The sequence below is a fragment of the Oryctolagus cuniculus genome, chromosome 10 (genome assembly GCF_051225735.1).
Source record: "Oryctolagus cuniculus isolate XC-2025 breed Fujian yellow rabbit chromosome 10, ASM5122573v1, whole genome shotgun sequence".
NCBI lineage: Eukaryota > Metazoa > Chordata > Mammalia > Lagomorpha > Leporidae > Oryctolagus > Oryctolagus cuniculus.
In genome coordinates this window covers 27,416,277-27,429,948 of record NC_142876.1, presented here as the reverse complement: position 1 = coordinate 27,429,948, position 13,672 = coordinate 27,416,277, and the positions used below count along the sequence as shown (strand labels likewise).

The 13,672-nt window shown below is 38.3% G+C and overlaps 1 protein-coding gene across 3 annotated transcripts in view; it reads left to right on the top strand.

Annotated features, from left to right (window-relative positions):
- Nucleotides 1-7,054, top strand: part of SMAD4 (SMAD family member 4) — a 66,975-nt gene extending 59,921 nt beyond the window's left edge. For all 3 annotated transcript variants that reach the window (XR_007921790.3, XM_051851944.3, XM_051851943.3), the window contains one exon: nucleotides 478-7,054. Coding sequence is in view for 2 of the 3 variants with exons in the window: in XM_051851944.3 (XP_051707904.1) it covers nucleotides 478-689 (212 nt within the window). In the remaining variant the exon portion in view is untranslated. The remainder of the gene's footprint in view (nucleotides 1-477) is intronic.
- The last annotated feature ends 6,618 nt before the right edge of the window (nucleotides 7,055-13,672 follow it).

Sequence of the window (13,672 nt, the reverse complement as noted above, 5' to 3'; positions counted from 1 at the left end):
TATTGTACTACAGAATTAAGAGACAGACATCAGTTGGGTCATGTAAGAAGTCTTAGTAGAACCAGGAAGATTGTCTTATTAGTCATAATGTACTCGGAACTAGGCTGTTTAGGCGGACAGACAATAAGGTTGTTAGAGCCAATCTGTGGACATGCAGTACCTCTTAAAAACCAGTTTGTTATCCCTTCACCTCCACTTCTAAAGAGAATAATCGGTGGGGTGTTGGTGGATTGTGGTAATTTACTTTGTAGTTGATGGTAGCTAGAAGATACATGTGGAATATAAACTTACCTTAACCAAAAGACTTCAGTCTCTGTTGATAAAATTTAGACCCACAGTTATTTCTTAGCTCTTTGACAAAGAAGTTATATGCTGAGAATGAAGTAAAGAAAGCTGGTCACTTTATTTATAAGAATGTAGGGAGGATGGGAAGAAGTCGCCCCGTTTCTCTGACGTCTTCTAAATCTTTTCCGTTAGGTCTGTCAGCTGCTGCTGGAATCGGTGTTGATGACCTTCGTCGTTTATGCATACTCAGGATGAGTTTTGTGAAAGGCTGGGGACCGGATTACCCACGACAAAGTATCAAAGAAACGCCTTGCTGGATTGAGATTCACTTGCACAGGGCTCTCCAGCTCCTGGATGAAGTACTTCACACCATGCCCATTGCAGACCCACAGCCCTTAGACTGAGGTCTTTTACTGTCAGGGCCCTAACATTGTCAGGATGGTGGACTATAAAATGCAATCCTGTTTATTATCTGAAGATATATTTCACTTTTGTTCTGCTTTATCTTTTCATAAAGGGTTGAAAAATGTGTTTGCTGCCTTGCTCCTAGCAGACAGAAACTGGATTAAAACAATTTTTTTTCCTATTTAGAACTTTTCAGGCATGGCTCAGAGCTTGAAGATCAGGAAAAACGCATTCTTACTAAATCTTTACCAGTTGTGTATGAAAGAGTCATTCCAATGCTGGAAAATTTAGCCCTTTAAAATGTCTTAGAGCCTTTTATATGCAGAACATTGATGTGTGTGTTATTCTACAGAATAAATTCAATACTGCTGATTTTAAAGGCAGAGAAGTGCTCAAAGTTAATTCACCTATGTTATTTTGTGTGCAAATTGTTATTGTTGGACAAACTTTACTCCAAAATATTGTGCCATGTGGGTGAGTTAATTTTACCAAGAGCAACTTTACTCTGTATTTAACAAATAAAATAGTAATGTATTATAACCTTTTATCCAAAATATTTTTTGCAAGTTAAACTAGTGAGGTGATTTCAATTCAGATTGTCTTGCAACTCAATTTTCTTTTGACAAGGCAAAACACTAATCTGAGTGTGTATTAAGAATTCTTTAAAATTACTAGACAAAAATGTCATTTAAAATTACATTTGTTATCCCTATTGGATGACTATCAGGGAGTATACTTTTCCCCTATTAAGCAGTAGGTATGTTCGTCTATATACTAGGCACAAGGTTGGCTACTTTGGCCTAGAAGAGGAATTTCTTTTCCTTCATTAATTCATAGGGAAAAGTTTTGTATTTTTAAAAACACTAAAAGCAGTGTCACTCAACATAGTATTTCACTGTTCTGCAAAGGTGACAGTGCTTAATCTAAATGAATATTTTGGAAACTGGTAAATTCTGTGTTAAATACTGTGCAGAATAATGGAGACATTACATACAGTTCATACTAGGTAGTTTGGATATTTTTGTACTTGATTTGATGTGTGACTTTTTTTTCATATACTGTTTAAATCATGTATGTTATGATATTGTTTAAAATTCAGTTTTTGTATCTTGGGGCAAGACTGCAAACTTTTTTATACCTTTTGGTTATTCTAAGCCCTTTGCCATCAATGATCATATCAATTGGCAGTGACTTTGTATAGAGAATTTAAGTAGAAAAGTTGCAGATGTATTGACTGTACCACAGACACAATATGTATGCTTTTTACCTAGCTAGTAGCATAAATAAAACTGAATCTCGACATACAAAGTTGAATTCTAGGTTTGATTTTTAAAATTTTTTTCTTTTGCACTTTTGAGTCCAATCTCAGTGGCAAGACACCTTCTACTAAATGGCAGGCAACAGCCAGTTCTATTGGGCAGCTCTGGTTTTTCTCTCACACTCTACCAGGACTTTCCCATGGATATTGTATATTACATGTAGAGTTGGTTATTTTTTGAATTTTTATTTTGCTGTAGCAAAAATAAGCCTAGTTGTCTATGTAAAAGAAGGTCTACGCGATAAATATTGTGAAATATATCAAGGATTATCTTTCAGATGATTTTTTGTTTGTGAAGGGTCCTTGTAAACTTACAACGACTAAAGTGTGTTACAGATTTGAGCCATAGAAGCACTTATGCGTAATAGTCCTTTTTATAACAGCTGACATGAACAAAGCTTTTTCTGCCTTGCTTAGAAGGTCTCCTTTATAGGGCCATCCTGTAGTTCTGCCACTGAGTTTGCTTATTGCTGTGATTGAAACATAAATTCTGATCCAGGCTACGCATCTTCTGTTTTTTAAATAACTTCTCTACCAACTCATTTGTACTTTTGAATACTCAAGTACTTTCAGTGAAGACCTAATTTTCATCTGTAAAAGTTAAATGATTTAAGTTTTGTTGACAGAAGTATAAAAAGATACCTTCTTTAGAAATTTTTATCTTTAGGCCTGTTTTACTGTGAAAGAAAAATAGGAATGAGAGGAGAGAGTCTTATAATGAGAATTTTAAGAATCCAGATTATTTGATTAGAACCCTAACCATGCAATGGTACCATCCATTACCTCCTTTTCTACTTTAAGGAAGGTTTTCATGTTTATTCACCTGCTGGAAGTATATAGAAAGTATTTGCTAAGAAATATCTCTTTATAGCCAAACCACCAGTCTTGGTTTCTTTCTACTAAGAGCCATAAAATATAGAAGTTTTTCTAGTTATTAGTTGTTATATTACCTAGATTGAGGCATGAGCTTTTGAGAAAACACCTATGTTATGATCAGCTGTTTCTCACAGCTTGGTTATTAAACTGTGTTTCTATTTCTTAGATGTGGCACCTTTGATAAGACAAAAAAAGTTTCCCCAGGTTTAAAATTTTTTGTGTGCTTTGAGGATAAAATAGTTTCCACAGTTCTCAGAAATTGATTATTGTCAGGATATGGTTCTGGGTAGGTTTTCTTTAATTCATATCTCAAAGACTCTCTGAATGTTGAATTTCAGTGAAAGCGGAACGAGAGGGGAATCAAGTACAGCCAGTATGAGACCCATTCCACTTTTGCCGGTGCCTTTCATGAAGTGTATTATCAAAGGGAATCCTTAATGGTATTGCCTTTATTTTCCAGGGAGTGATTCTTTTTTGGGATATAATTTATCTTGTTTTTTATAGTTTGCTGCCCTGGTATACAGAGATAATGATAATCACTGCCATTCAGTCTTGTTTTTCCAGAAACATAGCTCCTTTATAATGCCCTAGACATTGAATAGGTCCCCTGTCCCATTCCTCCTGCGAAAAGTACAAGTTAATAGGTTTGATGATCCAGCTTAAGGTTAACCATTCTTGAAACATCCAGGTAAACAACACATCTTAACTGTGTTATATATCGAAGTTTAAAATGTCCTTTCTTCTAGATGAGAAATCATCCAATTTTAAGTTTATTGCTAATTGCAGGAAAGTAATTGCAGGTATCTTTTTGACTGTGGCCATCTGGGAAAGAAAAATTTTACATGGTCTTTAAGTATCCGTGGAGGCTGAAGACTAGAAAGTGAAATGTTTCTGCTCTGTTTTGATGGGCACTGACCGTCAGTTGCTCTCTAATGATTTGATGCCAAGTCAGGTTAGTTCAGACTTTTTTTGAAAGCCTTTGGAAGAAGCAATTTTTTCTTCTGAGAGAGGCCGAATTCTTTACGTTGATCATTTCTGTAGTTCTCTTTATCATTGTCATTGTATTCAATGATAGCGGATGGGGATAATAGTGAATTTAGGTTACCGAGGTACTGAGTGTATGAAAGCATATTGCATATAAAGTCTGTTAACTCTTTCAGAGGTGGAGTTTGCCCGAGACTAACAGATAACTGGGAAGAAATGCTTCTTTCTCCCCCTAAAGGCAGAACCTGTTTCATTGCAGATGACTAAATCCTCCTTGGCAAGATTCTGGGAAATAAGCTATGAGAACATTTGCAGTCTCTACCATTTTTCCCCTGGTTGAATAGATAATTTTTGTTCTAATATACCAGGAAGGAAGTAAAAAGTCAGCGGCCTTATTCCTAGCTTTGGTTTCAGTGCTGTTAAGTGGTTTATCTTGTTTTATCTGGCGTCAAGGTGGATTAAAAATTTACACATAATCAAAACTTGCCTTATTTAAGCGGTAAAACTTTTTTCCAGCCATTTTTGATTGAGTTACTTAATTTGTATACCTGGATTTGCTGTTTTTTTTTTTTTTTTTTGTGCTTAGCTGGTTGTGTGGACTTCAGGGGCTTCTAAGACAGGCAGGACTGTTTTGTCTTTTGAGTATGTCAGACTGCTGTGGCTTTGAATTTTTAGTCTTTTTTTTTTTTTTTTTGACAGGCAGAGTTAGAGAAAGATCTTCCCTTTTTTTTTCGTTGGTTCACCCCCCAAATGGCTGCTATGGCCGGCGCACTGCGCTGATCCGAAGCCAGGAGCCAAGTGCTTCCTCCTGGTCTCCCATGCGGGTGCAGGGCCCAAGCACCTGGGCCCTCCTCCACTGCCTTCCCAGACCACAGCAGAGAGCTGGACTGGAAGAGGAGCAACCGGGACAGAATCCGGCGCCCCAACCGCGACTAGAACCCGGAGGATTAGCCAAGTGAACCACAGCGCTGGTCGAATTTTTAGTCTTTTTAACTCCTTTTCTGCCCCTGAACTTTTTCCTTCTCAGCAGCTGCTCCATCACGTTTTCCTTTTCTTTAGTATTCTCTTCTTACTTTTCTATTTCTACTTGGGCAAGGAAACCAGATAACCAAACTTACTAGAACCTTTTCTAAAAACACAGTACAAGCTGTGGTGCAGGACCCAAATGCTTTTCTATAAAGTATTGAAAAGGACTTCAGTGTACTGGCATTCAACATTGCATGGAATGTTTCCTGGTTCTTGCTGGATTTCAGGTAGTTGAGGTAAAGAGAAGTAAGTCATATTCCTATTTTTCCACTTTAGAGCAAGGCTTGGAAAGGTTGCATTGCCTCCACTTCAGTGCTGATAATACAGAAACTGGTGTTGCAGGGGTTCCTACATTAGCATTAGTAGCCCAAAGGACACCAGCAAACACACACACAACACACAGAAACACAGAACAAACCTTGGGAAATGGAAGAGCCATTTTTGTTTCGTTTTGGTGTCCCCTTTTCAGCTGCATCTTCTGGCCTTCATCCTCTATAGATACTTTGACCTTTAGGTGCCTTTATGGGAATTGAGGGTCTGATATCCTGCCCCAAGGAATAGCTAAAGTTACTGCTGATGTTTTCAGGGATTTTCACATCAGACTTGAATGGATGAGTGAAGCTCTTTACCTTTTCTTAAATGTGGGAAGGACTGAAGACATTCGGTGAAGACAATCATTTCTTTCCATTGATGTGGATGGTTTTCACACAATTTATTTAGGATGCTCTCACACTAGCTCTAGAGCCAGTATTCTGGATCTGATTAAAGGCTCTGGGTTAGACCAGACAGTTGCTCTGCCACTAATTTGATGTGTGACCTTGGGCAAGTCATTCACTGTCTCTGGGCCTCAGTTGCCTCATCTGTAAAATGAGGGGAGTTGGACTAGATTTGTTCTTCCAGCTCTGAATTCCAAGTGACCTTGCCTACCTCACAGCAGTTTGGGTTTCTTCCTTACCTTTGCTCTGCTGTTGGAGGGGGCTTTTTTCTTATTTCTGTGTTATTTTAAATGAGACTAGGCTTGATATTTTATTACTGTTCTCCGATGGACAAGAAGTTACATAATATGACCTTATGACTTAATTTTAACCAAAGGCCAGCACACCATAGGGACTGCAATAAACACTTTACACAAAACAAAAATCTGAGAAGAGAGGTGGGGAAAGCCTTCATTTACTTTTTCCATCATCTCTGTTCAAAGTTTTTAAAGGTTTTGAGTCATGACATTCCAGCTTTCACATTGGCATATGTGACACCATCCTCTTAAGTGCTGTGTGCTGGCAATTTTTTGTTTTTGTTTTTCAACTAAAATGGATGGAAAACCTATTATCAATGCCTAATGATATTAGAGATCATTATTTTGAGTCTTTGGTTTCTTAACTCATGTGTGCTCAAAACAGGGAGATTGTTCTGAACTGCATCAATTAAAATGGTTTACTTGTATATGACTCAAGAAAACAATACCAGTGTATGATTACTCACTTTATTTTTGGCTCTTTTGATTAGATAACTTCTGGCTGGATCATTCCTTTCAGAATTGTCTTCCAGCCTGTCCTTGGATGAGTAGAATCAGTGGACTTGGCTTTTTCAAGGACCTGGGGAACCTTCTTAAGGGGAAGGGTGGGGTGGGGACTGGGGAGTCCTGGTAGAGGCCAGCTCTGTGGAAGCTGGAGAGGAAGGAATGAAACCAGCTGCTGTTGCTGAGGCTGCTTGTCACTGATAGAAGGACTCATGGGCTTGGATTGGTTAAAAAGGCTAAACACAGAGTTGGCAGACTTCCTCCAAATACTGGCTTCTGTTCAATGCATTAGACATGTGATTTAAGGGAAAAGTCTGAATGGCTCTAGATGATGAAAACCTGGTGGGCTGCAGAGTCCAGTTTGGAAGAAGTGACTGAGGTGGTGGGGACAGATTTGGTGGTAGTGTTTTCCAACTCCGTCTCCTCTTCTGAAGTCAGAGGAATGCAGCTATGCCAAAACCCAGAGAAGAGCCACTTGTTAGCTTCTGCTTTTGGGAAAACTGGTCAGCTGAAGCTCCCGTAGTTCCTTTGTGGCTTTCTGTATACTTTTGCCTGGTTGAAGTCTGTGGCTAAAAAATAGTTGAACCTTTCTTGAGAACTCTGTAACAAAGTATGTTTTTGATTAAAAGAGAAAGCCAACTAAATCATTATGTGCTCATTCTTTTTCTTAAGCTTGTGGATGTCTTGGATCTGGAAAGAGTTCCTCATCACGTAGAGAATTCTCAACTTGAGGTCAGCATTTTCCTTCATTGCCTTCACTCCTGTGGCCACTAAAATGGGAAGAATTAATGGTATTTCAGATGTGACCCTGGAATAACATTCCCTGTTTTTTTTTTCTCATTTCTAAAAGGAGGGTGTGGAGCTATGGTGATTGGAGAAGAGGTAGGGTTTAGGGGCTTTGATGCTTAACAGAGAAATAGAAATTGAGAATTAGAGACCCTATAGTTGCCCATGTAAGGATTTTAAAAAGCTATTTTTTTCTCCCAGCTGCTTCTGTATAATGAGGATCAAAGTGGGCAGTGGAGGCAGGGGAGAGGGAGCATCAAGTAAGGGGATTCTGTCTCAAAGGCTTGTCAGTAGCACAGCCACACCAATATTTTCTTTCTGATATGACTGACACGAGGTCCCAAGATGTTTATCAGACAAGAAACTTGTTCTCACCTGTTTGCTAACCTGAGGTTAACAGTATTTTAGGCTAGAACTTGAAGAGGGTATTAGGTTGACGTTCAGTTGAAGAAAACAAACAAAACCAATTCTTTGTGGAGTGCTTCAGAAGGAAGGGCAGTTGTGTGTATTCTTCATCTCTCTGCCCTCCACTCTTGAGCCTTGATTCTTTGTGTTCTATTATTACATACAACTCTCCCACAAATGGCAGTCTCAAAAGGTAGGATGTTCTTATCTCCTGCAAACCTTCCTTACCCCACTGCCTCACTGATAAATTGCAGAGCCCGTTCCCAACAGCCTTTATGTTCTGTTAGTTTGGGCCCTGCTTTTGGGGTAGAATCCATATCTGCATTCTGATGTTTTCCTGTTGGACCACCATTTGATCTCAGACAGATGGACAGGATATGTTCAGGCAGACCAAAGGATGTGTTGCTAGAAAACCTACCCTAAAGAATGGTTAAAGAAGGGGCATCAGCATTGTGGCACAGCAGTGTAAGCCACCACCTATGATGTAGCATCCCATAGGAGCTCCGGTTGTAGTCTCAGCTGCTCCACTTGTGATTCAGTTTCTTGCTAACGCACCTGGTAAAGTATTAGAATATGGCCCAAGTACGTGGGCTCCTGCTATCCTTGTGGGAGTTACAGATGGAGTTCAGGCTCCTTGCTTTGGCCTGGCCCAACAATGGCTATTACACCCATTTGGGGAGGGACTAAACCAACGAATGGAAGATCTGTCTCCCATTCTCTCTGTGAATCTGTCTTTCCCAAAAAAAAAAAAAAAGAAAAAATGGTTAAAGGAAGTTTTCTGAACAGCAGAAAATGATGAAGAAAGAAAATTTTGGAACATTGAGAAGAAAGAAAAAACATGGTAAGCAAAAATATGGGTAAATATGCTCTCCTGAGATTTCTAACTTGTTGTTTAATTGAAGAAGAAATTATAATACTGCCTAAGGTAGTTCTGAATTTATCTCGAGGAAGTACTTAAGACATTATGAACAGGGAAGCATAAAGAGATGTATAGGATTGTAAGTTTTCTATATTTCATTCAAATTGGTAAAATGACAGTGGTAGGCTGCAGCAAGGTATGTATAAGTAATGTAATACCTAGTACAACTACTAAAAAAGCTCTACAGAGAGTACTATAGGTACAGGGGAACTCTAAAACATATTCAGGTGGCTCAGAATAATGCAGAGAAAGAGAAACAGAAAATACAAAAACAGATATTGGCAGAATAGATTAAGAAACATGACCCAACTGTGTGTTCTCTACGAGAAACTCACTTCAAACATATGAAGGCAGAAAAAAAATGTATGTTAGGTAAACATTACCTATTAAAGGAAAGCAGATAAGATAGAGCAAAAAGAAGCAACATAGGGGAATTATATGATGATAAAAGGGATAGTCCATTAAGGAAATGTAATCATGGATGTGTATGTACCCCCCGAGCTACAAAAAAAGAAGTGAATGGAGGAATATGTCCACAACTATAGTTGGGGACTACCACACCTCTCGATCTAGGAACAGCTAAACATAAGATCATCAGTTATTTAAAAGAATTCAATATTATCATTAGCCAGTAAGATTTAAATGACGTTTATGGGATAAAGTATTCAGGAACAGCAAAATACATGTATTTTTCAAGTGTTAACAACATAGACTACCAAATTCTATTATGGGCTGTAAAGCAAAGCACATTTATAAGAACTAGAATTATATGGAATTATAGTGGAGTTATACAGAATATTCTCTGACAACATGTAATGGATGTGGGCATCAGTAACATAGATAGCAGGAAAAAATCTCCAAACAGTTGAAACTAAGAGCACACTTCAAAACAATCTGTGCATCAAAGAGGATGTCTCATGGGAAGTTTGAAAAGCTGAATTGAATGAAAGTGAAAATAAGGGATGCCAATGTTTGTGAGATATGGCTAAAGCAATGCTAAATTAGGCTAAATTTATAGCATTAAATGCAAACCTTAGAAAATAATTAAAGACCAGGCAGGCATTTGGCCTAGTGGTTAAGCTGCTGGTTGGGATGCTTGGGTCCTATGTTGGATTACCTGGGTTCCCTCTCAATTTCAGCTTCCTACTAATGTGCACCCTGTGATGACTGAAGTAGCTAAGCTAGATCACAGCCATGTGGGAGCCCTGGATTGAGTTCCTTACCCTCTGCTTCAGCCTGGCCTGGTCTGGGTCATTCAGAGAGTGAACTTGGGGATGGGAGCTCTTTGTCTTTTTCTCATTGCATCTCTAATTAATTAATGAATTAATTAGAAAAGAGGAAAACCCTCAAATCAATACTCAAAACTCCCACTTCCAGCCCCCTAAAAAGAAGAGTGATATAAATAGAAAGCAAGCAAAAAGAAGGAAATACAGAGAGCTGAGATCAGTAAACCTGAAACAGAAAAACAATGAAAGAGCTAGTTCTTTGGCAAACTAAGCAGCAAGACTGACAGAAAGATGCATATTACCAGTTTGGGGAAAGAAGCTATCACTACAAACTGGACATCAAAAGGATAATAATTGAATACATGATTTTAATAACTGATGAAACTGACAATTGCTTGAACTACTATAACTTACCCAATATAAAAGAGATTATTCAAATAGGCATATAGCTATTAAGAAAATTAGACCCATAATTTGAAAAATCCTAAAAAGGAAACCTCTAGCCCAGATGATTTCACTGAAGAATTGTTACTAAAGGAGAATGAATAACAATTCTGTAGTCTTTTCCAGAAAATAGGACAAGGGAATGCTTCTCAATTTATTTTATGAAGCTAGTATTACTCTGAAAGATAATGCAAAGAAAACTACAGACTAATATCCCTTAAGTATTTATAGGAAAATCTTGAACAAAACATGAGCAAATCGAACAGCAGTGCATAAAAAAGAATGATAAATCATGACAAAATGAAGCTTGTTCCAGGATTGTTTGAATGGTTCAGTATTTGAAATCAATCTGACCGCATTGTTGAGCCAGAGAGGAAGAATCTCATTGTCCTATCAATTGATTCAAAGCATGTGACAAAATCCAGTGTACATTCTTGATAAGAACTCAAAATAGGAATAGAGAATTTTCTCTACTTGATAGAGTCCTCATAAAAAACCCACATACTTAATGGTAAAAACTTATTGCTTAGGTCAGGAACAAGGATGTCTCTTTTAATAGTGCTGAATGTGTTAGCCAGTGTAATAAGACAAGAAAAGGAAATAAAGGTATTCAATTTGGAAAGGAAGAAAACAAAATGGTCCCAATTATGACTGTGTAGGACAGCAATAGGAAAGTATGAGGGGGCTTCAGAAAGTTCATAAAAAATGGAATTCGAAGGATTTCATTTTTGTGCAGAAATTTTTAAAAATTCATGCATAAGAGGTATTCAAAAGTTCATGGAGAATGTGTATTGTGAAAAAATTGCATGGGTTTCAGAATTTTTTACAACAAATTTATCTTGTAATTTAATTTCCCACAAACTGTTTGAAATATCTATGTATTTTTTTGAAAATCCTAAATCCAATAATTGAATGCTATGTTAGGATAAAAGCTCTTTGTACAAAAAACACCCCAAAAAAACCCTGTAGTTTTAATAAATGTGGATACAAATTAAAAATGCCATTTATAATCACTTTTAAAAAGATACTTGGGAGTAAACCTAATAATGTGTAGGACTTACATACTGAAAATTACATAGTGCTGATAAAGATTAAAAATGGAAAAATACTGTTTATGAATTGGAGCACTCAGCATAGAAAATATGTTGATCCTCCCCAAATTTTTATTAGAATTGATAGACAGCATGCACAAAACTCTTGATAAGAATTTTATATTCATAGACAAGATGATTGTAAAATTTATGAAAGATAAACTATTATGAATGTACATGTATTGTATGAATTGTATGAATACTTCATGCAATTTTGAAAAGAATAAAGTGGGAGGAGTCAATTTCAAGATATTTAGCTACAGTAATCAAGACTGGTATTGGCAGATACAAAGGTCAGTGGAAAAGAGCAAAGAACCTAAAATCACACCCACACAAGTATGTACAACTTTAAGCTATATTTGTTTGTTGAAAAGCAGATTAAAAGAGAAAAAGGTACAGATCTTCCATCTGCTGGTTCATTCCCCAAATGGCTGCAACAGCCAGGTGTAGGTGAGGCCAAAGCCAGGAATAAGGAAGATCCTTGTCTCCTACATGGATGGCAGGGGCCCAAGTGCTTGATTTTTGTTGTTGTTGTTGCTTTCCCAGGCACAGTAGCAGGAAGGATCAGAAGTGGAGCAGCTGGGACTCCAAACTGGCACTCTGATACAGGATGTCAGCAGTAGAAGTGGTGGCTTAACCTGGTAGACCACAATGCTGGCTCCATAACTTTTTTCAAAGATGCAGGAGCAATTCAGTGGTGGAAAGTTAGCCATTTACCAAATGGTGAAGAAAATAGACACACATAGACTGAAAAATGAGCTTTGACCCAAGTCTTACACAATATTTAACCAAAAATGGATCAGGCAAAACTTTTAGACAAAGAATTGCTGAGATCTAGAATTAAGAAATTCCTAGACTTAACTCCAAAAGTATCATCCATAAATGGGAAAACTGATAAAATGGATTTTATAAAGTTCACAACTTTCACTCTGCAAAGCCGTGTTAAGAAAAATGAAGACACCATTTCAGACTTGGAGAAAATAATTGCAAGCTACATATCCAATTAAAGACTCGTATCCACAATGTACAAAGAATCCTCAAAACTCAGCCATAAAACAATCCAGTTAGAAAATGGGCAGAAGACAAAGATATTCTACCAAAGAGGACATCCAGATTGCAAATAAGTACATTAAAAGATGTTTAGTATCACTAGGCATTGAGGAAATGCAAAGTAAAACCAGAATTAAGCATTGCTGTAAGCCTTTCAGGATGGCTGAAATAAAAAGTGATGATGTCAGATGCTGGTGAGTATGCAGAGAAAATGAGCACACATACTTTGCTAGTGGGACTGTAAAATGGTACAGCCACTCTGGAGAATGCTTCGGCAGTTCCTTCACAAACATGAAATACACACCTTTCATGCAGTCCACCAGTTGCACTCCCAGAGAAATGAAAACATGTTCATTGAGAACATGGATCTGAATTTTTTATAGCAGTTTTATTGTGATAACTAATGGCTGAAAAGAACTCAGATGCTGTTCTGCACATGAATATTTTGTTTTAGAGATTAATTTATTTGAAGGGCAGAGGGACCAGGTGATGGAGAGAGACTTCCATGATTGATTCACTGACCAACTTGCAGGCCCAGGCCAAAGCCAGGAGCCAGGAACTTCATCCTGGTCTCCCCAGATGGGTGGCAGGGGCCCAAGTACTTTGGCCATCATCCACTGCCTTCCCAGGCACATTAGCAGGGAGCTGATTGGAAGTGCATATTAGCTGGGATATGAACTGCTGCTCTGTTAGGAATCCCATGTGGTGGCTTAACCTGCTGTACAACACCTGAATGAACTGTGATACATCCATGGACTACTACAGAACAACAAAAAGGAGCAAATCTTTATACATGGAACAACCTGCATGAGTCTTGAGAATTATGCTGAATGGAACAAAGTCAATTTCAAAAGTTTACAAATTATTTACTGAACATTCTTGAAATGACAAAATTGCAGAAACAGTAAAGTTGGTGGTTGTCAGGGGAGGGCATGGTATGGGAAGTAGGTGGCTGTGGCTATAACAGGAAGAGATCCCTAGGGATGGAAATGTTAGTCCTTCCCTGGATTGATACAGTGAGCCCAGGATGATGATTGTGCTTTGCCTATCAAGATGTTGTTACTGGGGCTGTCACTGTGGCACAGTGGGTTAATGCCCTGGCCTGAAGCACAGGCATCTCATATGGGTGCCGGTTTGAGACCTGGCTGCTCCACTTCCAATCCAACTTTCTGCGATGGCCTGGGAAAGCAGTGGAAGATGGCCCAAGTCCTTGGGCCTCTGCACCCGTGTGGGGGGCCCTGAAGAAGCTCTTGGCTTCTGGCTTCAGACTGGCACAGCTCTGGCTGTTGTGGCCAATTGGGGAGTGAACCATCGGATGGAAGACCTCTCTCTCTCTCTCTG